Here is a 23,051-nt window from a genome sequence, read left to right on the forward strand (position 1 = left end):
GCGTAGTTGATTTCCAGATAGAAAATATGTTCTTGAGGAGGACACTCCCCCACAACCCTCAGGCCAAGGGTTTTAAATTATGCCCTGGGGATATATAAGGTTTTATAGAAGGCGTTGTTGTAGAAACTTCAAAACAGGCTCATTCGATTGAAAATTCATCTGGCTAGTGCCCTTTTTCATAGTCGAGAGTGATTGGAGGGCAACTAGCCCCCCCCACGCCAATCATTTCCCCAAACACATCCAATCAAAATTTTGAGAAAACCATTTTGTTCAGCGTAGGTGATTTTAAGATAGAATATAATTTTTTGAGGAGGACACTCCATCACAACCCTCAGGGCAATGGTTTTAATTTATGCCCTGGGGGCATATAAGGTTTTTATAGAAAGCGTTGTAGTAGAAACTTCAAAAGGGGCTCATTCGATTGGAAATTCAAAGAGCTAGTGACCTTTTTAATAGTCAAAAGTGTTTGGAGGGCAACTAGCCCCCTACCTCTCCCCACATCCATCATTCCCCCAAACACATACAATCAAAATTTTTAGATAGCCATTTTATTCAATGTAGTTGAAAGTTTGGGAAATTGGGTCTTTAAGGATGACAACCCCTCCGCCCAGAGCCCTCAGGGAAAGGGTTGTAAGTTATGCCTTTAGGGGCATATAAAGTTTTTATTGAAAGCGTTGTCGTAGAAACTTCAAAAGTGCTCATTCAATTGGAAATTGAAAGGACTAATGCCTTTTTTAATAGTTGAAAGTGATTGGATAGCGACTAACGCCCCTCTCACGCCCACAATTTTCCCAAAGACATTGGATTGAAATTTTGAGAAATCCATTTTGTTCAACGTAGATGAAAGTTCTGGAAATTTTCTCTTTTAGGATGATAACCCCCTCAGAGCCCTCAGTGCAAGGGTTGTAAGTTATACCCTCGGGCATATAAAGTTTTAATTGAAAGCGTTGTCTTAGAAACTTTAAAAGTGCTCATTCAATTGGAAATTGAAAGGGCTATTGCCTTTTTTAATAGTTGAAAGTGATTGGATAGCGACTAACGCCCCTCTCACGCCCACCATTTTCCAAAACACATCCAATCAAAATTTTGAGATATCCATTTTGTTCAACGTAGTTGAACGTTCTGAAAATTAGGTCTTTTAGGATGATAACCCCCTCAGAGCCCTCAGTGCACGGGTTATAAGTTATGCCCTGGGGGCATATAAGGTTTATATAGAAAGTTGTTGTATAAATCACATGCAGCACGATCGCGCTACCTAAGTAAAGAACGGGGACACTCGAGAACGAGACAAGAAACGGGGACTAAGTCAAGAAGAGGACCCTCCCCCACAACCCTCGGGGCAAGGGTTTTAAGTTATGCCCTGAGGGCATATAAGAACGTTGTTGGCACTATGTATTATTTATTATTTTTTTTTCCCTTCAGAGCAGGGCAGTTCGTATCGAAGAAGTTGTCGTAGAAACTTCGAAAAGCACTCATTCAAATGGAAATTGGAATTTCTTGTGCCCTTTTTAACATTCGAAAGTGATTGGAAGGCGACTAACACCCCTTCCACGCCCACCATTTTCCGAAAAACATCCAATCAAAATTTTGAAATAGCCATTTTGTTCAGCGTAGTTGATTTCCAGATAGAAATTATGTTCTTGAGGACAGTCCCCCACAGCCCTTAGGGCGAGGGTTGTAAGTTATATCCTGGGGTATATAAGGTTTTTATAGAAGGCGTTTTCGTAAAAACCTTAATAAAGGCTCATTCGATTGTAAATTCAAAGGGCTAGTGCCCTCTTTAATAGTCGAAAGTGATTAGAGGGCAACTAACCCACCTCTCACGCCCACCTTTTCCCCAAGCACATCTAATCAAAACTTTGAGATAGACATTTTATTCAACGTAGTTTAAATTAGGTCTTTGGGGATGACAACCCCCCCCACAACAACCCTCAGGGCAAGGGTTGTAAATTATGCCCTGGGGCGTATAATGTTTTTATTGAAAGCGCAGAAACTTCAAAAGGGCTCATTCAATTAGAAATTGAACGGTCTAGTGCCTTTTCTAATAGTTGAAAATGACTGGAGAGCAACTAAGGCCCCTCTCACGCCCATCATTTTCCCAAACACATCGAATAAAGATTTTGAGATAGCCATTTTGTTCCACGAAGTTCAATATTCAGGAAATTATACCTTTGAGCAGGACACTCCCCCCACAGTCTTCAGGGCAAGGGTTATAAGTTATGCCCTGGGGGCATATAAGGTTTTTATTGAAATCTTTGTCGTAGAAACTTGAAAAAAAGTTCATTCGATTTGAGGCTAGTACTCTTTTTAATGGACGAAAGTCTGCTCGTTTTGAGTTTGATTCGGTTATTTATTGTAATTTCTGTTCGTTTTGGGTTTCATTTATTTATCGATGCTGATTTGTGGTAGTTTCACGCTTGGTAGATTATTTTATTTTATTTTTGCTCATTTTTGTTTAATGGAGTTCTTTACTTTTCTTTGAAAAACTTATTTTGTGGAAAAAGTTTTTTTAATTAATAGAGTTAAAGGCTCGTATTAGATTTACTGGGAATTTTAAGTAATGGGCACTGTTCTGCGAGACTTAGTTTTTAATTCTGTCTTAACGATTTTTTTTTGAAATATTCATTAAAATATTTTTGTAAAGCTGACGGCTCATTTGGTGGTGCTATAGTACTGAGTACGATGCACTACGGTAAATCTACGAATTTTAGCGGACTGAAACTTTTTAAGTGAAATATTAGGGGGAGGTATATTGAGAACTTGTATAAAAATTTAAGTTTGTTCATTAAGTTATTATATTACATTTTATCCTCAAAAACAGTTGATAGTTTAAAATCAAGCAAATATTTATTGTTTTTACATTATCCTATCATATTGGTAATAATGGTCAATTTTAAAATAACAATACCTGTGGAGAAGAAATTTTCAACCGAAATGTTAATTATTTGCTTGTTTTTCAGTTCTCAAAAGCTTAAAAGTTATATGCATAACACAGTATCGTATGGCGGTTTACTGCGATAAAACCCCCAATGCTTCCAGTGAGCCTCCAATGAATAAGTTATTTCTAAATAAAAATATGAGTGTACTTTGTTTTATTCTTATTTATATCTTAAGACTAGTAAAACATCTTATATATCTTAAGACTAGTATTCTTATTTATATCTTAAGACTAAGTAAAAACATAAGGCTAGTTTCTGATCCCTTCCTATTTTACCGTTTCTCTATATGAGATATTTCGTGATTAATTCTTTCACCGGGCTCGTCCAATTATCTTCAAGATTCATCATAGAAAAATGTTTTAAAACACAAATTGTATTTTATGGGAGGGTGGACTCAACTGGGTCGAGGTTCAGGCCTCAAAGACCCATTGCCTTCAAATTTCAGGTGGCTGAGGTTTGAGACTCAAACCACTGACTCTCACCCCAAGCCAACCCACACTAGAACTCACACCCACGTCCCCAAGGACATATAATTGCAAGTTTAATGTGCCATCTGCTCGGCTAGGATGGCTCTTAAAACACTAATAGTAAAGAATGTATCATGTATACAAAACTTATTCTCAGAAAGACCTGAGTGACTTATGAATAACTATGTGTGTTGTTTTAGGGGGAGGGGGAGAAATCTATCTAAAAGGGTTTTAAGTGCTTATTGAACAGGTTTCCCTTCTTTCTTGTGTTTTAATTAAGTGTAATACCATTTATCAGAGGTAAAACCCAGTTAATTTGCAACCTCGTAGGCCCTGGGAGATATGAGATGCTCGGCCACTTGGCATATATGTTGCAAAAAGGCTTAGACGTCCTTGGAGTTTCCTCATGATGCACAGACTGTATCCAGAGAATTCTCTTATAAAATATCTCTTATATATATAAATTTACATAAGTTTATATGCAGTGTAACAGCCATATCAATTATTCTCCTTTCCTTTTATATTCTTTAATAATAATTTCTGGTTGTTTTGAGTTTGAGTTATTGTAGGCTTCTATTTCTACCCAATTCCTAATGAAAAGGCATCCATATAAACATATAAAGTTATGTCCTTTTTGTCAGTAGCGGGCGCAAAAAAACGTGGATAAAAATAGGCAGAAATCAAGCTATTCGTAACAACGGACTGTAAGTACGGAGTAATTATGCTCAATGGTAACTGAAACTCTAAAAAACGGAATTTTGAAATCGATAGATACATAAAAAGAATTGGATTATAATGCTTATTTTAAATATATAATTTTCATCAAGTTTAATTTTACCTATCAAAAGCTACGCGCCTGAGAAAATTTGGCTGATTTTCGAAAAAAGGGGGAAAGACCCCCTAAAAGTTATAGTTTCTCTCGCTTCGTTCTCTTGCCCGTCTTTGATGTTTGATAATGGTTGAGATAAATTTGAATTGATTGGAGGAACTTGAAAGTCGTCGTGTTGACTTTTCACAGATGAGTGAGGGTATCATGAATGAAGACCAGGTTGAGGGTGGAATGAATGTTGAGTGTGTTGATTCAAAATATGTGTGCCTGAATGAATTGAATGAATGGAAAGTTATGCAGGAGCTGAAAATGTATGGTATGAATTGTTGTGGTTTAAATAGTGCGTTTAATTATATTAATGAAGTTTCTTCTAGGCTGGAACCTGATGTAATGGCTTTGACAGAAACTTGGCTGAAAGACCATAACTCTTCATTATTGGATATACCAGGCTATAGGTTGTTTCTTCGGAATCGAGTGGAAAGACAGCATGGTGTTCTTGCAATTTGTGTGAAAAATGGATATAATGTTAAGCCAAGGCCAGATATTGCTGTATATCGAGAAATGATTTTTGAATCAATGGTGTTAGAGGTTTCATTGTCTGGGCGCAAGTTATTTCTTGTTGTTGTTTATAGGCCCCCTTCAGGGCATGTGGATGAGTTTTTGGACCTGATGGATAATAGGTTGGATAAAATACCGGATTCGCGAGTGCCTTGCTTTACAAGTGGTTATTTTAATATTGATTTGAATAATGTGCAAGATGTGAATTCGAAGGCAAGAAGTTTTTTGAATCTTATGTATAGTTATGGTCTTTCGCCTTCTGTTAATATTCCAACTAGAATATCTGGAGCTTCTGCATCTGTGATTGATAATCTGTTTTTGAATGTTAGCTGCGACTTGTCGCGAGTGTTAGTGAACGACGTTTCCGATCATTGTGCTATTGTGATCCGTGCAGCTATTAGTTGTTGTCGTCAAGGAGATGGTATGACTGGAGTTAAACAGCCTATAATTGATAAGAAAGCTATATATAAATATAGGACTCAACTTACGAATGAGGCATTTGAATGCCTTGATGGTACTGATTGTGGTAATGATAAATTTGGTAAATGGTATGATAAACTGATTCAGATGTTATATGAAAGTCTAGAGTTCAAACAAAAGCGTAAACGTTGTGATGTTGCAAAGAAACCATGGATAACGAAAGCGCTACTTAAATCGATGGATAAAAGACAAGAGCTCTATGAAAGGTCTACTAAAACTGGATCTCAATCAGATAAAGATATTTACAAAAGTTATAATAGAAATCTTAACACCCTTCTAAGACAGGCTAAAAAGCTCTACTTTGAAAATAAATTTAAAGAAGCAGAAGGCAATCCTGCGAAAACATGGAGAATCATCAAGTTGGTAGTGAACCCTCGTGCTGCCCCGACTATCCCTGACATTCCTCATGCTCACTCGGATAATCAAGTTGCTAATATAATGTGTGCACATTTTACAGATATTGGTAAGAGTGTATCTGATAGTGTTGTGCAGTCACCCAGTGATGGCTCTTATAATGATTTTCTCGACGAGGCAGCTGAAGTCTCTATATTTTTAAGACCAGTGACTCTTGCAGAGCTTGAGATGATAGCGAAGTCAATGATGAATTCCGCAGCTGGGTCAGATTTTTTCAGTGTTAGAATTCTTCGTTCAGTTTTTTCTATTATTTCAGGTCATTTGTTGTATTTGATTAATTCATGTTTTAAGAGTGGAATTTACCCGGATTGTTTGAAAATTGCTCATGTTGTACCCCTGTTTAAGAGTGGTGATAAGAATGATATGAATAATTACAGACCAATATCAATGCTCCAAATAGTATCGCTTCTGTTTGAAAAACTGATTTGTGTAAGAATGGTGGATTTTTAAAATAAAAATTCTTATTTTCACCCTACTCAGTTTGGATTTAGTAATGGGATTTCAACAGAGAAAGCTTTGCTTTTTTTTAACAACATTTGTAAATAATTCGTTGTATGCGGGTATGAAAGTTGCGTCTCTATTTTTGGAAATTATGAAAGCATTTGACTCTGTTGACCATAGTGTATTATTATCAAAATTAGAGCATGCCGGTATTCGTGGTAATTTTCATAGTTTGATTTTGTCTTTTTTGAGTGGAAGAAAACAGTGTGTTGGGGTTGGGAGTGTTCATTCTGATTATATGAATGTGAGATGTGGAGTACCACAGGGTTCTGTGCTTGGACCCTTGTTGTTTTTAATCTATATTAATGACTTGAATGCGTGTCTTAAAAGGATATTTAGTCATGTGGGACCTGCAGCTAGAAGGTCAAAGATGATATTACCTAGTTTCGCTGATGACACACAGTTTTCTGTGGCAGCTGTGACTGAGGCAGATTTATTTCTGCTTTTAAATGCAGGAATAAGTTGTATTGAACGATGGATGCGTGTAAATAAATTATGTTTGAATCACAGTAAAAGTAAATTTATTCTATATGGAAGAAGTACTAATTATTATCCTTGGATCCATGGTATTCAACTAGAAAGTGGATATCTCCAGAGACATAGTTATGTCCAATATCTTGATGTCCAAGTTGACGAGTGTCTTATGTTTAAACCTTATATTGAATCACTGTTTACAAAAATTGCCAAGAATGTTGGAATGCTGCGGAAACTGAAACATTTTTTCCCTCCTAAAATTTTAAGAATGCTGTATTTCTCGCTGGTTCATCCGTATTTGTTATATTGTGTAAGTGTTTGGTCAGCGACATTTATTACTTATCTACTGCCACTGAGGGTTCTATAAAATAAAGCTATTCGTGTTTTATCTGGAATGCGAGGTTCTGACTCGGTTCGAAGGCAATACGACGGTATTAAGATTCTGCCATTGTTCGGCCTAGTTAAGTTTTACACGGCATTATTCATGTTTAAAAGTTTTAATAACCTGCTACCTGCATGTTTCTCGATTGCATTTACATGGGTATGAGAGAAGGAAAGCCCATTCAATACGAACCCCGTTCCCTGTAACAACAAAGTCTACATTTTCTATCCGTTTTTATGGCCCGGCTGTCTGGAACAAACTTCCCGAGGAGGTAAAAAATAAGACAGATCTGGATGAATTTCGAAATTCCCTCAGAGTAAGCTGTTTTTATCAATATGTAAGATTTTAGTGGTTGTGTGTAGAGAATGATTGGTCGAATGTTGTTGGTGAGATGATTGTTTGGGTTTTGAATGGATGAGTGATTTATTTCCTTTTTTTATTTTTTTCTCCCCTCTTTTTGTGATTTTTGTGAGTTGTGTTGGGTTGTTTGCGTGGATGATTCTCAAGTTCCCGCTTTTTTGTTGGAGGGATGGGAGAGGGAGGCGAGAGAAGATATCTTATTTGTTTTTGGGTTGGACCCTTTTTGAGTTATATTAGGGTCCGAGGAAATAAAAGATAATAAAAGAAAATATTATATATTTTTTTAAGTGTTTTTCTTTTTTTTTTCGGGTTTTGTCCGGCATGCAGTAATGCATTGGATTGTGCTTTTTGTTTATTTATTTATTGTAACCCGTTTGTGAATAAATAAAAAATAAATAAATGAAAATCACACCATCATATTCAGCGTATCAAAGAACTCTACTGTAGGGGTTTCAAGCTCCTATCTACAAAAATGTGGAATTTTGTATTTTTTGCCAGAAGAAAGATCACGGATATCAGAGAACCCTACTGTAGAGGTTTCAAGCTCCTATCTACAAAAATGTGGAATTTTGTTTTTTTTTGCAAGAAGAAAGATCACGGATGCGTGTTTATTTGTTGTTGTTTTTTTTTCTTTTCCCCAGGGGTGATCGTATCGACCCAGTGGTCCTAGAATATCATAGGAGGGCTCATTTGAACGGAAATTAAAAGTTCTAGTGACCTTTTTAAGTGACCAAAAAAATTGGAGGGCGACCACGCCCCCTCCCATGCTCATTTTTTCCCAGTCACCCGATCCAAATTTTGAGATAGCCATTTTGTTCAACATGGTCAAAAATATTACATATATGTATTTTAGGATAACTTAATCCATTGGTGCCCCCAGGGGGAGGGTTGAAAGTTATGAAATTTACTCTATGTTAACAGATAGTTTTGGTTATTGGAAATTATACAGACGTTTTCAGGGTGAATCTTTTCTGGTAGTGTGGGGTGGGGGTGGGTCGGGGATTATATGGGAGGATCTTTTCATGAAGGAAGTTTTCATGGGGGAAGGGACATTGCTATGAAGGGGGCGCCGGATTTCCCATCATTATTATTAAAAAAAAATCAGAAATTAAATATAAAAAAACAAGTTTTTCAACTGAAAGTAAGGAGCAACATCAAAACTTAAAACGAACAAAAAAATATTAGCTATATGATTGGGTTCACCTTCTAGTCAATGCCTCGCTCTTTAAGCCAAAGATTTTTTAATACTTTCATAAGAGCTATTTATTCTAATTAACGGCCTTTGTGATTAAGGGGTCATTTTTAAAGAATTGGAACAAAATTTTGTTTACTTATTCAATGACGGTGAACCAAAATAAAAGCTGCATTAACTAAAAAACGATCAGAAATTAAATAAAAAAAAACAAGTTTTTTAAACTGAAAGTAAGGAGCGACATTAAAACTTAAAACGAACAGAAATTATTCCGTATATGAAAGGGGCTGTCCCATCCTTAACGCCTTGCTCTTTACGCTAAATTTTGACTCTGTGTCACAACTTTATTTTTAAAACAATAAAAAACTTTATCCTAAAGAGCAAGGCGTTGAAGAGGAGACAGCCCCTTTTATATAAGGAATAATTTTTGCTCGTTTTAAGTTTTAATGTTGCTCCTTACTTTCAGTTAAAAAAACTTGTTTTTTTTTATTTAATTAGCTAAAATAGGCTACCAAACAACTCATGAGGTTATAGCTTCCCTTTGAAGGCATTGTTGTCTTTGGAAATTAGCAGATTTTTAATATTTGATTTTTTACGGACAAAAGCATTCATAAATTTAAATGATTATTTTTCTTTTTTATTTTCACGGTTCAACGTGCTAACACTAACGAAAACGCAGTACAGGCTGAAAAGCTTCATTATTTTGAGACAAACAAATGGAAAGATCTCAGAAAATAGCAGTTTTCAGGTTTGAACGGACCTAAGACGAGCCCACAGGGGGAAAAGCAAGAAGAACACTTAATTACTTGTGAACATAAATATGCACCTTTAATCTCTGTATCATTTTCAAAGTCATAATTCACTGTTGAGTCAGCCAAAGGTCGAGGAGCTTCAGAGGTGGAGCCAGCCGTGAAGAATTTGAATCTTGCAGCATCGTACTTCATGACTCTTGCTAAAAATATTGAAAGTAATATAATAATCAAAACAACATAAAAAACAAAAAAAAAATGTTGTATAGCTACCAAAAAGTAGCATCCCGAAGTGCGTTATGAAAATTCTGGTTCCCGAACTTCCATTATCCTTACAAAATATATTTTTAAACTCGTGCAAGTCTACAACCTGAACTAGTTATGAGTTTAGCAAACTAACTTGAACGGTAAGCGTTCAGATTTTTTTTTTTTTTTTTTTTTTTTGACAAGGCGTATCTCATACAATTTTTTTATCGGAACCAAAGGGAAAAATTTCTGTTTATGATATTTGATATTTATCTATTTATTTCTAGCCCTTCAGAAAATACAAAAACAGTATACAGAGACGAAGTACAAAATAGAGAAAAGGACAAAAAACGGTAATATGCGAAAAAAAGGACACCACAGGCCTTATCAGAACAATTAATAAAGGTCACCTGTGAGACACTGAACAACTGTTACATACATACAACTTTAAACATCACTGAATAAGAAGGGGATACCACAGATGAAAACTGATTTTGTGGTTATGTTTCAAAATAAGTTTTGATAGAGCTATTGCTGGGTCAGCTTATATTTTAAATTATATTTTATATTTACACTTTTTTTCAAAGTGGGAAATCAGCAGCAAACGAATTTGCTTTACAGATGGCCCGACTGGAAGACCAAGATAAACAAGTTGTTCAACTGGGTTTACTAAAGAACGTTCCAGTTAGACTGATAGAGTGGGACCCAAATTACCCCATTTAGAAGAACCTCAGATTTTTAGAGTTAAGTTGCGACGCCACTTTAGAATATTCGCTCTCAAGTATGCTGAAGTTTTCTTCAACACGCTGCAATGACCTGGCAAGATTTGGGACATCATCTGCATAACAGACAAGTGTCACGTTTGTCGCTGCCTCAATACGTGAGGATATGCATTTTGATTGGACAGAGTTGCGTTCAATGTTGTCTTTAATGTTTGTAATAATGTATTGTTTGTAATTTTCCACGGGGAGAATTTTTCATGGGGAGGAAAGTTTTCGATGGGATTTTTCCAGAAATAAAATTAAATGGGGGAGCAAGAAGATAACCCAGCATGTTTTGAAAAACTGTCACGAATAAAATAAAAAAAAAAATGTTTTTTCAGCTGAAAATAATGAAGAAGATTATATTTTAAAACGAAAAAAAATATTCTCTGTCCCATCCGCAACGCTCAATCTTTACGCTAAAGTATGACTTTATGTCACTTTTTTTTAAGAAAGACTACTCGAACACAGGGTTTGGTGAATTCCAATGGGATGTACTTCCAAAGATCGCTTAATGCTTTAGCGTAAAGAGCAAGGATTGACAAAGGGGTAGGCCCACCTCATATATAGAATAATATCTGTTCGTTTTAAGTTTTAATTTTGCCCCTAACTTCAGCTGAATTTTTTTTTTTCATTTAATAGAAAACCAAAGATTAAGTAGGACATAAGTGTAGATAATTGCATGAGAAAAAGGTAAATAAGAAAAGTGTCAAAAGACTGAGTTTAGAGCAATTACATAAAAAAATGGCAAATAAGAAAAGAGTCAAATGAGTAAGGTAAAGTACAAGTCAAGCTCTGGCAATGGTCAGGACCATTTGTCTCTATTTTATGTCATTTTCAAAGGTTTTTTTTATTCATTTTGAAAAGCACCTATATTTACCATTTGCAGTATTAATACCTCCAATGTAAATACTTGTGACGAAAAAAAACTCAGTTCGGAATTCCGTTGTTTTTCATGTTAAAAAATTTTCATATCGTTTTTAAAAGCAGTACCTTTCTCTGCAACATAAGCAACATCATGAACTTAAGGACCTGCGATAAATTAAGCAGAGTCACAGAGACTAGCAACTGAGAACTTTATGAAGTCTTACAGATGTGATTCGATTTCAGTTTTCATGTTGTGTAGATTTGTCTTCGTGCTTTACCCGGATGCCCAGTTCATTTTACAAAATCAATCTGAACTGCAATGAAATGTATATACCAAAATTCGAATTCAACCTGCTCATGTCTTGTCCAATCGCTAAGAATTATCGTAGTTTGTCAATGTTCCGCAACTCTATTTTCTGTCTTTGTCCAAAAAGCTGGTGTGACTGTATATGCTAAATATGTTTTTATTAATATTATGTCAGAGTCCACAAAAATGTATGGTCAACTTACTTCTCTGGAATGCTACAGTGAAGTCAGGCATACTCCTTATTTTCTCTGCCAGGGGAACTCTAGCATCGTGACTTTCAAGGTTTCCAGGAAATATCCATTGCACTGGAGCATATCTAACAAAGTTTTGATGCTCTGATCGTTCAGAATTAACAGTGAAAATCTCTTTGAATCCTTTGCTTGACTAGAATATAAGAAACAACAATATTAATAATAATTGATTAAATAATGATTTAATAATTGATTATATAATGATAATAATAATGATTAATTTGTGTATTGTTTTTTATTAATAAAATTTAATCCAATTCAAAATTTAATTAACATTAATTTTAACCCACTATACAAGGAGGGGAAGTAGAGTAGCACAAAAAAAGAAGAATAAATAAAAAATAAATGTTAATTTAAACAAAATTACAAAAAAAGTTTCAAATTAATCGAAAAAAAAAATACCAAAGACCTAACCAAAAATAAGCCTTTTCTTTAAAAAAGTTCATGGTGATAAGCTGTAAACACGACGACAATGTTCGTGTTCAGCCGTACTAACCAAGTGGTTGGCGCGCTGTACTTACAATCCTGTGTCCGTAGAGACAATCCAGGTGTCACTGATTATTTGGTTTTCTATAAATGAGTACCTAAATTGGTAAAATAAGAAATCTGGAGGAAAACACGGAAAGCGTCGGATGATCTCCTCCTACCTTCTATAGCACTCCCGGCCAAAGGCAGAAAAACAGGAGATCGGTACATGCGCTACACAGATCATTGTCTGCATGCGAAAAACTTTTTTTCAATGAGCTGTAAATAAAGAATAACTTTAGCTAATAGTAATCGAAACTCTTTAAAGTTAAACTCTCTAAACCACATACCTAGTTTTTTTTTACAACCAACTTTTGTTTCATTTATTTTGCCGATATCAACCAAATTATGATGTAACTTCTACCAACTTTTGGTTCGTTTAGTTTCACCGATATCAAATGTTGACCTTGTTGGAAATTAATCAAAAAACTTTTTGCACAAAATAAGTTTTTCAAAAAACAAGTAAGGAACTTAATTAAACCAAAAATGAACAAAAATAGAATAAAATAATCTACCAGGCATACAACCACCACAAATCAGAATTAAAAAATAAATGAAACCCAAAACAAACAGAAATTAAAATAAGTCAAACTCAAAACGAACAAAAATTAATCTGAGTAGTGTTCTAAGCCCTATGCTTTCTAAAGGCCAGAACATAATTTGTACTTTACTGAAAATACATGAATTTACTAAAACAAAAATCTGCATTGTCAGATTAAGATACATAATGCCGATATTTATTCCTTAAAATATTAATTAATTTTTGATTTCTTAAAGTTGTAAAAGTGAAGACATTGAAAAGAATTTTTTTCAGTAAAGTACAAATTATATTCTGGATTTTAGAAAGCTTAGGGATTAGAACCCTACTCAGATTAATTTCTGCTCGTTTTGAGTTTGAATTATTTTAATTTCTGTTTGTTTTGGGTTTCATTTATTTATTAGTACTGATTTGTGGTAGTTGTATGCTTGTTAGATTATTTGATTCTATTTTGGTTCATTTTTGATTTAATGGAGTTCTTTACTTTTTTTCTTGAAACTCATTTTGTGCAATAAGTATTTTTGATTAATTTATGTTCATTTTATATTGACATAGTCTTTTTCAGGGAGAAAGACTGAGCCTCTTCTGAAGTTTAACAACAATCCCGTCCATAAAAACCTTTAATACCCCCTGGGCATAATTTACAACCCTTGCCGTTAGTTTCTGGGGTTTGTTTCAACTCCAAAAGCCTTGTTATAAGATATTTAGACTATTTTGAATAGAATGGCTATCTCAAAATTTCTATTAGACGCATTTCGGGACAATATGACGTGTGTGAAGGGGGGAGAAACCGTTGTCCTGAGGGCTATAGGGTGGGGGGGGGGGGGTGTCATCCCCAAAGACATAATTTCCAGACCTTTCACTTACCTTGAACAAAATGGCCATATCAAAATGTTGATCGGAAATGTTTGGGGAAATAATGAGCGTGGGGAGGGGGATTCTCCTTCTGAGTACCTTCGACTATTGAACAGGACAATAGCCCTCTCAATTTCCAATCGGAAGAAACCTCTTTTAAGTTCTTACGAAAACACTTTCTAAATGACAATAAATGCCCCTAGGGCATAACTTACAATCTTAGCCCTGAGGCCTGTGGGGGTTGTCATTCCAAAAACATAATTTTCGGACTCTTCAACTACGTCCAACAAAATCGCTATATCAAAATGTTGATCGGAAGTGTTTGGGGAAAGGATGGGTATGGGGGGCCTTCGCCTTCCCATCGCTTTTGACTAAAAGAGGGCACTAGCCCTCTCAATTTCCAATTGAATGAGCCCTTTTTGAAATGCCTACGACAACTTTATATATAAAACCTTATATGCCCCCAGGGCATAACTTACAACCTTTGCCCTGGGGGCTTTCGGGGGGTTTGTCATCCTCAGAAACATAATTTCTAGAAATTTCAAGTACGTTGAACAAAATGGATATTTCTAAAAATTGATTGAATGTGTTTGGGGAAATGATGGGCTTGAGGGGGGTTAGTTGCTGTCCATTCACTTTCGACTATTAAAAAGGGCACTAGACCTTTCAATTTCCAATCAAATGAGCCCTTTTTGGAGTTTCTACGACAAAACTTTCCATAAAGCCATATAAACCCCCAGGGCATAACTTACAACCCTTGCCCTGAGGGTTGTCGGGGGGGGGGGGTTGTCATCCTCAAAGACCTAATTTCCAGAGCTTTCAACTATGTTGAACAAAATGAATATCTAAAAGTTTTGATTGGATGTGTGTTTGATAATGGTGGGCGTGAGAGGGGTGTTAGCTGCCCTCCAATCACTTTCGACTATTAAAATTGGCACTAGACCTTTGAATTTCAAATCGAATAAGCCCTTTTTGAAGTTTCTACGACAACGCTTTCTATAAAAACTTTATATGCCCCCAGGGCATAACTTACAACCCTTGCCCTAAGGGCTGTGGGGGGGGGATGTCATCTTCAAAGACCTATTTTCCAGAACTTTCAACAACGTTGAAAAAAAGGCAATCTAAAATTTTGATTATTTGTGTTTGGGGAAATGGTGGGCGTGAGAGGGGGTTTAGTGCCCTCCAATTACATTCGACTATTACAAAGGGCACTAGCCATTTCACTTTCCAATCGAATAAGCCCTTTTTGAAGTTTCTACGAAAATATTTTATGTAAAGACCTTATATGCTCCCGGGGCATAACTTACAACCCTTTCCCTGAAGCCGGTGGGGGGGGGGTTGCCATCCTTAAAGACCTAATTTTCAAAACTTGCAACTACGTTGAACAAAATGGATATCTCAAAATTTTGATTGGATGTGTTTGGGGAAAAGGTTGGCTTAAGAGGGAGTTTAGTTGCCCTCCAATCACTTTCGACTATTAAAAAGAGCACTAGCCCTTTGAATATCCAATCGAATGAGCTCTTTTTGAGGTTTCTACAGCAAAGTTTTCAATAAAACCCTTATATACCCCCAGGTCATCACTTATAAACCTTGCCCTGAAGACTGTGGGGGAATTTCCTGCTCAAAGACATAATTTCAAAAACTTTCAGCTACAGTGAACAAAATGGCCATCTCAAAATTTTGATTGGATATGTTTGATTAAAAGCTGGGCATGAGAGGGGGGTTAGTTGCCCTCCAATCAAATTCGACTATTAAAAAGGGCACTAGCCCTTTGAATTTCCAATCGAATGAGCTCTTCTTGAAGTTTCTACCACAACGTTTTCTATAAAAATCTTATATACCCCCGGGGCATAACTTACAACCTTTGCCCTGAGGGTTGTGGGGGAGTTTCCTTCTCAAAAATATATTTTCTATCTGGAAATCAACTACGCTGAACAAAATGACTATCTCAAATTTTTGATTTGATGTGTTTGGGGTAATGTGCGTGGAAGGGGTGTTAGTTGCTTTCGAGTCACTTTCGACTATTAAAAAGGGCACTAGCCGTTCCAATTTCCAATCGAATGATCCCTTTTCCAATTTTCTACGACAACTCCTTCGATACGAAGTGCCTTGATCTAAAGAAATAAACAATAAATAATACATTCCGCCAACATCATTCTTTACTTAGGCAGCACGATTGCGCTGCCTATCTTAATTAATCTGAGTAGGGTTGATCTGAGTAGGCTTAGTAAATAAACAATCAATGCAAACAAACACAAAATAAATACTAACATAAATGCATAAATAATGATTTTTTTTATTAATATACATATACTAATATTTATTCCTTAAAATCTTAGTTAATTTTTGTTTTCTTAAAGTTATAAGTGAAAACATTTAAAAGAATTTGTTCGTAAAGTAAAAATTATATTGTGGCTTTTAGAAAGCATAGGGTTTAGAACCCTACTCAGATTATTTTCTGCTCGTTTTGAGTTTGACTTATTTTAATTTCTGATTGTTTTGGGTTTCATTTATTTATTGATATTGATTTGTGGTAGCTGTATGCTTAATAGATTATTTGATTCCATTTTTTTTTATCTTTGGTTTAATGAAGTTCTTTACTTTTTTCTTGAAAAACTTATTTTGTGCAAAAAGTTTTTTTTATTAATTTCTGTTCGTTTTATATTGACATAGTCTTTTTAGGGATAAGGACTGAGTTTCTTCTGAAGTTAAACAACTATCCCTTCCATAAAAACCTTTAATATCCCCTGGGCATAACTTACAATCCTTGCCCCTAATCCCTGGGTCTTGTTTCAACCCCAAACTATTTTGAATAGAATTTCTATCTCAAAATTTCTATTAGACGCATTTCAGGACAATATGACGTGTGTTTAGGGGTGAGAGGGTAGCTGCCCTCTGATCACTTTGACTTTTAAAAAGAGCGCTAGAGCGTCTGATTACCATTCCAATGAACCCCCTTTGAAGTTTATACGACCAAACTTTCTACAAAAACCCTATATGTACCTAGGGCACAACTTAAAACCCTTGCCCTGAAGGCTGGGGGGATTTTTATCCTCAAAGACATAATTTCCAGACCTTTCTGATAGGCTTAATAAAATGGCTTTGTCAAAATTTTCGTTGGAAGTGTTTGGGGAAATGTTAGGCGTGGAGGGACACATTTGTCCTCTGATCATTTTCAACATATAAAAAAGGCACTAGTCCTATCGGTTTCCAATCCAATGAGCCCTATTTGAAGCATCTACGACAAAACTTTCCATAAAAACGTTATATGCTCCAATGGCATAACTTACTACCCTTGTCATGAGGGCTATGGGGGCAGGATTGCCATGCTCAAAGACATAATTTCCAGACATTTCAACTACGTTGAACCGAATGGCCATATCAAAATGTTGATCAGAAATGTTTGGGGAAATTATGGACATTGGGTGGGGGGGGGGGATTCTCCCTCTGAAAATACCTCCAGGACATAACTTACAACCTTAGCTCTGAGTGCTGTTGGGGGTTGGCATACTCAAAAACATAATTTCCGGACCCTTCAACTACGTTCAACAAAACTGCTATATCAAAATGTTTGTCGGAAGTGTTTGGAGAAATGATGGGTATGGGGGGAGGGGGAATTCGTCCTCGAATCGCTTTTGAATGTTAATAAGGGCACTAACCCTCTCAATTCCCAATTGAATGAGTCCTTTTTGAAGTTTCTACGACAACCCTGGCAAAGATCTAATTTCCAGAATTTTCAACCACGTTGAACAAAATTTCTATGTGTTTGGGGAAATGGTTGGCTTGAGAGGGGCGTTAGTTGCCCTCTAATCACTTTCGACTATTAAATAGGGCACTAGCGCTTGCAATTTCCAATCGAATGAGCCCTTTCTGAACTTTCTACGACAACGCTTTCTATAAAACCTTATATGCCCCCAGAGAATAACTCACAACCCTTGCGCTGAGGACTCTGGGGGTGTGTTATCTTCAAAGACATACTTTCCGGACTTTTCATATACCTTGATCCAAATGGCCATCTTAAAATTTTTATTGGATGTTTTTGGGGAAATGGTGGGCGTCGGAGGGGTGTTAGTTTTCCTCCAATCACTTTTGACTAGTAAAAAGGGCACTAGCCCTACGAAGTCTTCGAAGTTTCTATTACAACGCTCTATAAAAACCTTATATACCCCCAGGGCATAACTTACAACCCTTGCCCTGAGGGGTGTGGGGGGAGGGGGTTGATCATCCTCAAAGACATAATATCTAGATCTTTCAACTACGTTGAAAAATAGCTATTTCAAAATTTTGATTGGATTCGTTTGGGGAAATGGTAAGCATGAGAGGGAGGTTAGTTGCCCTCCAATCAGTTTCAACTAGCCTATTAAAACGGGCACTAACCTTTTCAATTTCCAATTGATTGAGCCTTTTTTGAGGTTTCTAGACAACATTTTCTATAAGAAGCCTAATATGCCCCCAGGGCATAACTTACAACCTTAGCCCTATGGGCTCTGGGGAGTTTTATCCTGAAAGACCTAATTTCCAGAACTTTCATCTACGTTGAACAAAATGGCTGTCTCAAAATTTTGATTGGATGTGTTTGGGGAAATGGTGAGCTTGAGAGGGGGGCTAGTTGCCCTCCAATCATTTTCGACTATCAAAAAGGGCATTAGCCGTTTCAGTTTCCAATCTAATGAGCCTTTTTTGAAGTCTCTACGAAAATGCTCTATATAAAAACCTTATGGGCCCCCAGGGAATAACTTACAACCCTTGCCTCTAGGGGAAGGGGTGTTAGTTGCTTTCGAGTCACTTTCGACTATTAAAAAGGGCACTAGCCGTTCCAATTTCCAATCGAATGATCCCTTTTCCAATTTTCTACGACAACTCCTTCGATACGAAGTGCCTTGATCTAAAGAAATAAACAATAAATAATACATTCCGCCAACATCATTCTTTACTTAGGCAGCACGATTGCGCTGCCTATCTTAATTAATCTGAGTAGGGTTGATCTGAGTAGGCTTAGTAAATAAACAATCAATGCAAACAAACACAAAATAAATACTAACATAAATGCATAAATAATGATTTTTTTTATTAATATACATATACTAATATTTATTCCTTAAAATCTTAATTAATTTTTGTTTTCTTAAAGTTATAAGTGAAAACATTTAAAAGATTTTTTTCAGTAAAATACAAGTTATATTATAGCTTTTAGAAAGTATAGGGTTTAGAACCCTACTCACATTAATTTTTGCTCGTTTTGAGTTTTACTTATTTTAACTTCTGTTTGTTATGAGCTTCATTTGTTTATTAATATTGAATTATGGTTGGTTTATGCTTGGTAGATTATTTGATTCTATTTTTGTTTATCTTCGGTTTAATGAAGTTCTTTACTTTTTCTTGAAAAACTTATTTTATGCAAAAAGTTTTTTTTATTAATTTCTGTTCGTTTTATATTGACATAGTCTTTTTAGGGATAAGGACTGAGTTTCTTCTGAAGTTAAACAACTATCCCTTCCATAATAAACCTTTAATATCCCCTGGGCATAACTTACAATCCTTGCCCCTAATCCCTGGGTCTTGTTTCAACCCCAAACTATTTTGAATAGAATTTCTATCTCAAAATTTCTATTAGACGCATTTCGGGACAATATGACGTGTGTTTAGGGGTGAGAGGGTAGCTGCCCTCTGATCACTTTGACTTTTAAAAAGAGCGCTAGAGCGTCTGATTACCATTCCAATGAACCCCCTTTGAAGTTTATACGACCAAACTTTCTACAAAAACCCTATATGTACCTAGGGCACAACTTAAAACCCTTGCCCTGAAGGCTGGGGGGATTTTTATCCTCAAAGACATAATTTCCAGACCTTTCTGATAGACTTAATAAAATGGCTTTGTCAAAATTTTCGTTGGAAGTGTTTGGGGAAATGTTAGGCGTGGAGGGACACATTTGTCCTCTGATCATTTTCAACATATAAAAAAGGCACTAGTCCTATCGGTTTCCAATCCAATGAGCCCTATTTGAAGCATCTACGACAAAACTTTCCATAAAAACGTTATATGCTCCAATGGCATAACTTACTACCCTTGTCATGAGGGCTATGGGGGCAGGATTGCCATGCTCAAAGACATAATTTCCAGACATTTCAACTACGTTGAACCGAATGGCCATATCAAAATGTTGATCAGAAATGTTTGGGGAAATTATGGAAATTGGGTGGGGGGGGGGATTCTCCCTCTGAAAATACCTCCAGGACATAACTTACAACCTTAGCTCTGAGTGCTGTTGGGGGTTGGCATACTCAAAAACATAATTTCCGGACCCTTCAACTACGTTCAACAAAACTGCTATATCAAAATGTTTGTCGGAAGTGTTTGGAGAAATGATGGGTATGGGGGGAGGGGGAATTCGTCCTCGAATCGCTTTTGAATGTTAATAAGGGCACTAACCCTCTCAATTCCCAATTGAATGAGTCCTTTTTGAAGTTTCTACGACAACCCTGGCAAAGATCTAATTTCCAGAATTTTCAACCACGTTGAACAAAATTTCTATGTGTTTGGGGAAATGGTTGGCTTGAGAGGGGCGTTAGTTGCACTCCAATCACTTTCGACTATTAAATAGGGCACTAGCGCTTTCAATTTCCAATCGAATGAGCCCTTTTTGAAGTCTCTACGAAAACGCTTTCTATAAAACCTTATATGCCCCCAGGGCATAACTTACAACCCTTGCGCGGAGGACTCTGGGGGAGTGTCATCCTCAAAGACATAATTTCTGGACTTTTCATATACGTTGAACGAAATGGCCATCTTAAAATTTTTATTGGATGTTTTTGGGGAAATGGTGGGCGTCGGAGGGGTGTTAGTTTTCCTCCAATCACTTTTGACTAGTAAAAAGGGCACTAGCCCTACGAAGTCTTCGAAGTTTCTATTACAACGCTCTATAAGAACCTTAAATGCCCCGATGGCATACCTTACCACCCTTGCCCTGAGGGGTGTGGTGGGAGGGGGTTGATCATCCTCAAGGACATAGTCTCCAGAACTGTAATCTTCTTTGAAAAAATGGCTATCTCAAAAATTTAATAGGATGTGTTCGGAAATGTAATAGGTATGAGAGGGAGATTAGTTTCCATCCAATCAGTTTCGACTAGCCTATTAAAAAGGGCACTAACCCTTTGAATTTCCAATTGAATGAGCCTTTTTTGAGGTTTCTAGACAACATTTTCTATAAGAAGCCTAATATGCCCCCAGGGCATAACTTACAACCTTAGCCCTATGGGCTCTGGGGAGTTTTATCCTGAAAGACCTAATTTACAGAACTTTCATCTACGTTGAACAAAATGGCTATCTCAAAATTTTGATTGGATGAGTTTGGGGAAATGGTGAGGTTGAGAGGGGGCTAGTGGCCCTCCAAGCACTTTCGACTATTAAAAATGGCACTAACCCTTTCAGTTTCCAATCGAATGACCCCTTTTTGAAGTCTCTACTAAAATGCTCTATATAAAAACCTTATGGGCCCCCAGGGAATAACTTACAACCCTTGCCTCTAGGGGTTTAGGGGTTCATCCTCAAAATCATAATTTCCAGAACTTTCAACTACGTTTAACAAAATAGGTATTTCAAAATTTTAATTGAAGATGCTTGGGGAAATGGTGGGCGTGAGAGGGGGTTAGTGGCTCTCAATTCACTTTAGACTATTGAAAAGGGCACTATCCCTTCAATTTCCGATCAAATGGGCCCTTTTTGAAGATGCAACACTTTTTATAGAAACCTTATATGCTCCCAGAATATAACTTACAACCCTTGCCCTGAGGGCTCCGAGGGGGTTTTCATCCTAAAAGATCTAATTTACAGGACTTTCAACTACGTTGAAAAAAATGATTATCTCAAAAGTTTGATTGGAAGTGTTTGGGGAAATGGTGAGCGTGAGAGGGGGGTTAGTTGCCATCCATTACTTTCAACTATTAAAAAGAGCCCTAGTTCTTTCAATTTTCAATCGAATGAGCCCTTTTTTGAAATTTTACGACAACACTTTCTCCAAAAACTTCATATACCGACAGAGCATAACTTACAACCCTTGCCCTGAGGGCTGGGGGGGGGTTGTCATCCTCAAAGACATAATTTCCAGAAGTTTCAACTGCGTTGAAAAAACTGGCTATCTCAAAATTTGATTTCAATGAGTTTGGGTATATGGTGGGCGTGAGAGGGGGGTTAGTTGCCCTCCAATTACTTTCGACTATTAAAGAGGCCACTAGCCATTTCAATTTCCAATGGAATGACCCCTTTTTGAAGTTTCCACGATAATGCTTTCTATGAAAATCTTATATGCCCCCAGGATACAACTTATAACCCTTGCCCTGAGGCCTCTGTGGAGGTTATCATCCCCAAAGACCTAATTTCCAGAACTTTAAACTACGTTGAACAAAATGGCTATCTTAAAATTTTGATTGCATGTGTTTGGATAAACGGTGGGCGTTGAAGGGGTGTTATTTGCCTTCCAATCACTTTCGACTATTAAAAAGGGCAGTAGCCATTTCAATTTCCAATTGAATAAGCCCCTTTTTAAGTTTCTGCGATAACGCTTTCTATGAAAACTTTATGCCCCCAGGGCATAACTTTTAACCCTTGCCCTGAGGGCTGGAGGGGGGGGTGTTATCATAAAAGACCTAATTTTCAGAACTTTCAACTATGTTGAACAAAATGGCTATCTCAAAATTTTGATTGGATGTGTTTGGGGAAAGGCGGGCGTGAGAGGGGGATTAGTTGTCCTCCGATCACTTTTGACTATTAAAACGGGCACTAGCCCTTCAAATTTCCAATTGAATGAGCCTTTTTTGAAGTTTCTACGACGACGCTTTCTATAAAAATCTTATATACCCCCAGAGTACAACTTACAACCCTTGCCCTGAGGGCTGTGGGGGAGTTTCCTCCTCAAAAACATAATGTCCTTCTGGAAATCAGCTACGCTGAACAAAATGACTATCTCAAAATGTTGATTGGATGTGTTTTTGGAAATGGTGGGCGTGGAAAAGGTCTTAGTTGCCTTCCAATCACTTTCGACTATTAAAAATGGCACTAGGTACTCCAGCTTCCAATCGAATGAGCCCATTTCGAAGTTTCTGCGACAACTCCTTCGATACGATGTACCCTGGTCTAGAACCAAAAAATACTATATTGTGCCAACATCGTTCTTTACTTAGGCAGCGCGATTGCGCTGCCTATGATCAATCCGCAACTCATACATTCAAATTACGTCAGCAGGTTGCAGTAATTAGTGAGAAATTTAACAACCAAAGTAAAGACTGACAAGTGAAATCAAATCAGTAACATTCTAGGCTTAAGATGTATAAGCAAATTGCTTATAGCCTAAATGGCATTA

The 23,051-nt window shown here is 36.6% G+C and overlaps 1 protein-coding gene across 1 annotated transcript in view; it reads right to left on the bottom strand.

The window, feature by feature from the left end:
- Positions 1 to 23,051, bottom strand: part of LOC148946104 (vitellogenin-like) — a 190,815-nt gene that overhangs the window by 38,040 nt on the left and 129,724 nt on the right. Inside the window, exons 17-18 of the mRNA XM_089097610.1 lie at positions 11,730 to 11,910; positions 9,423 to 9,548 (exon numbers count right to left, since the gene is read on the bottom strand). Coding sequence (XP_088953736.1) covers positions 9,423 to 9,548; positions 11,730 to 11,910 — 307 coding nt within the window. The remainder of the gene's footprint in view (positions 1 to 9,422; positions 9,549 to 11,729; positions 11,911 to 23,051) is intronic.

This window comes from Artemia sp. Qi Xiang Cuo, chromosome 12, assembly GCF_049724085.1.
Source record: "Artemia sp. Qi Xiang Cuo chromosome 12, ASM4972408v1, whole genome shotgun sequence".
NCBI lineage: Eukaryota > Metazoa > Arthropoda > Branchiopoda > Anostraca > Artemiidae > Artemia > Artemia sp. Qi Xiang Cuo.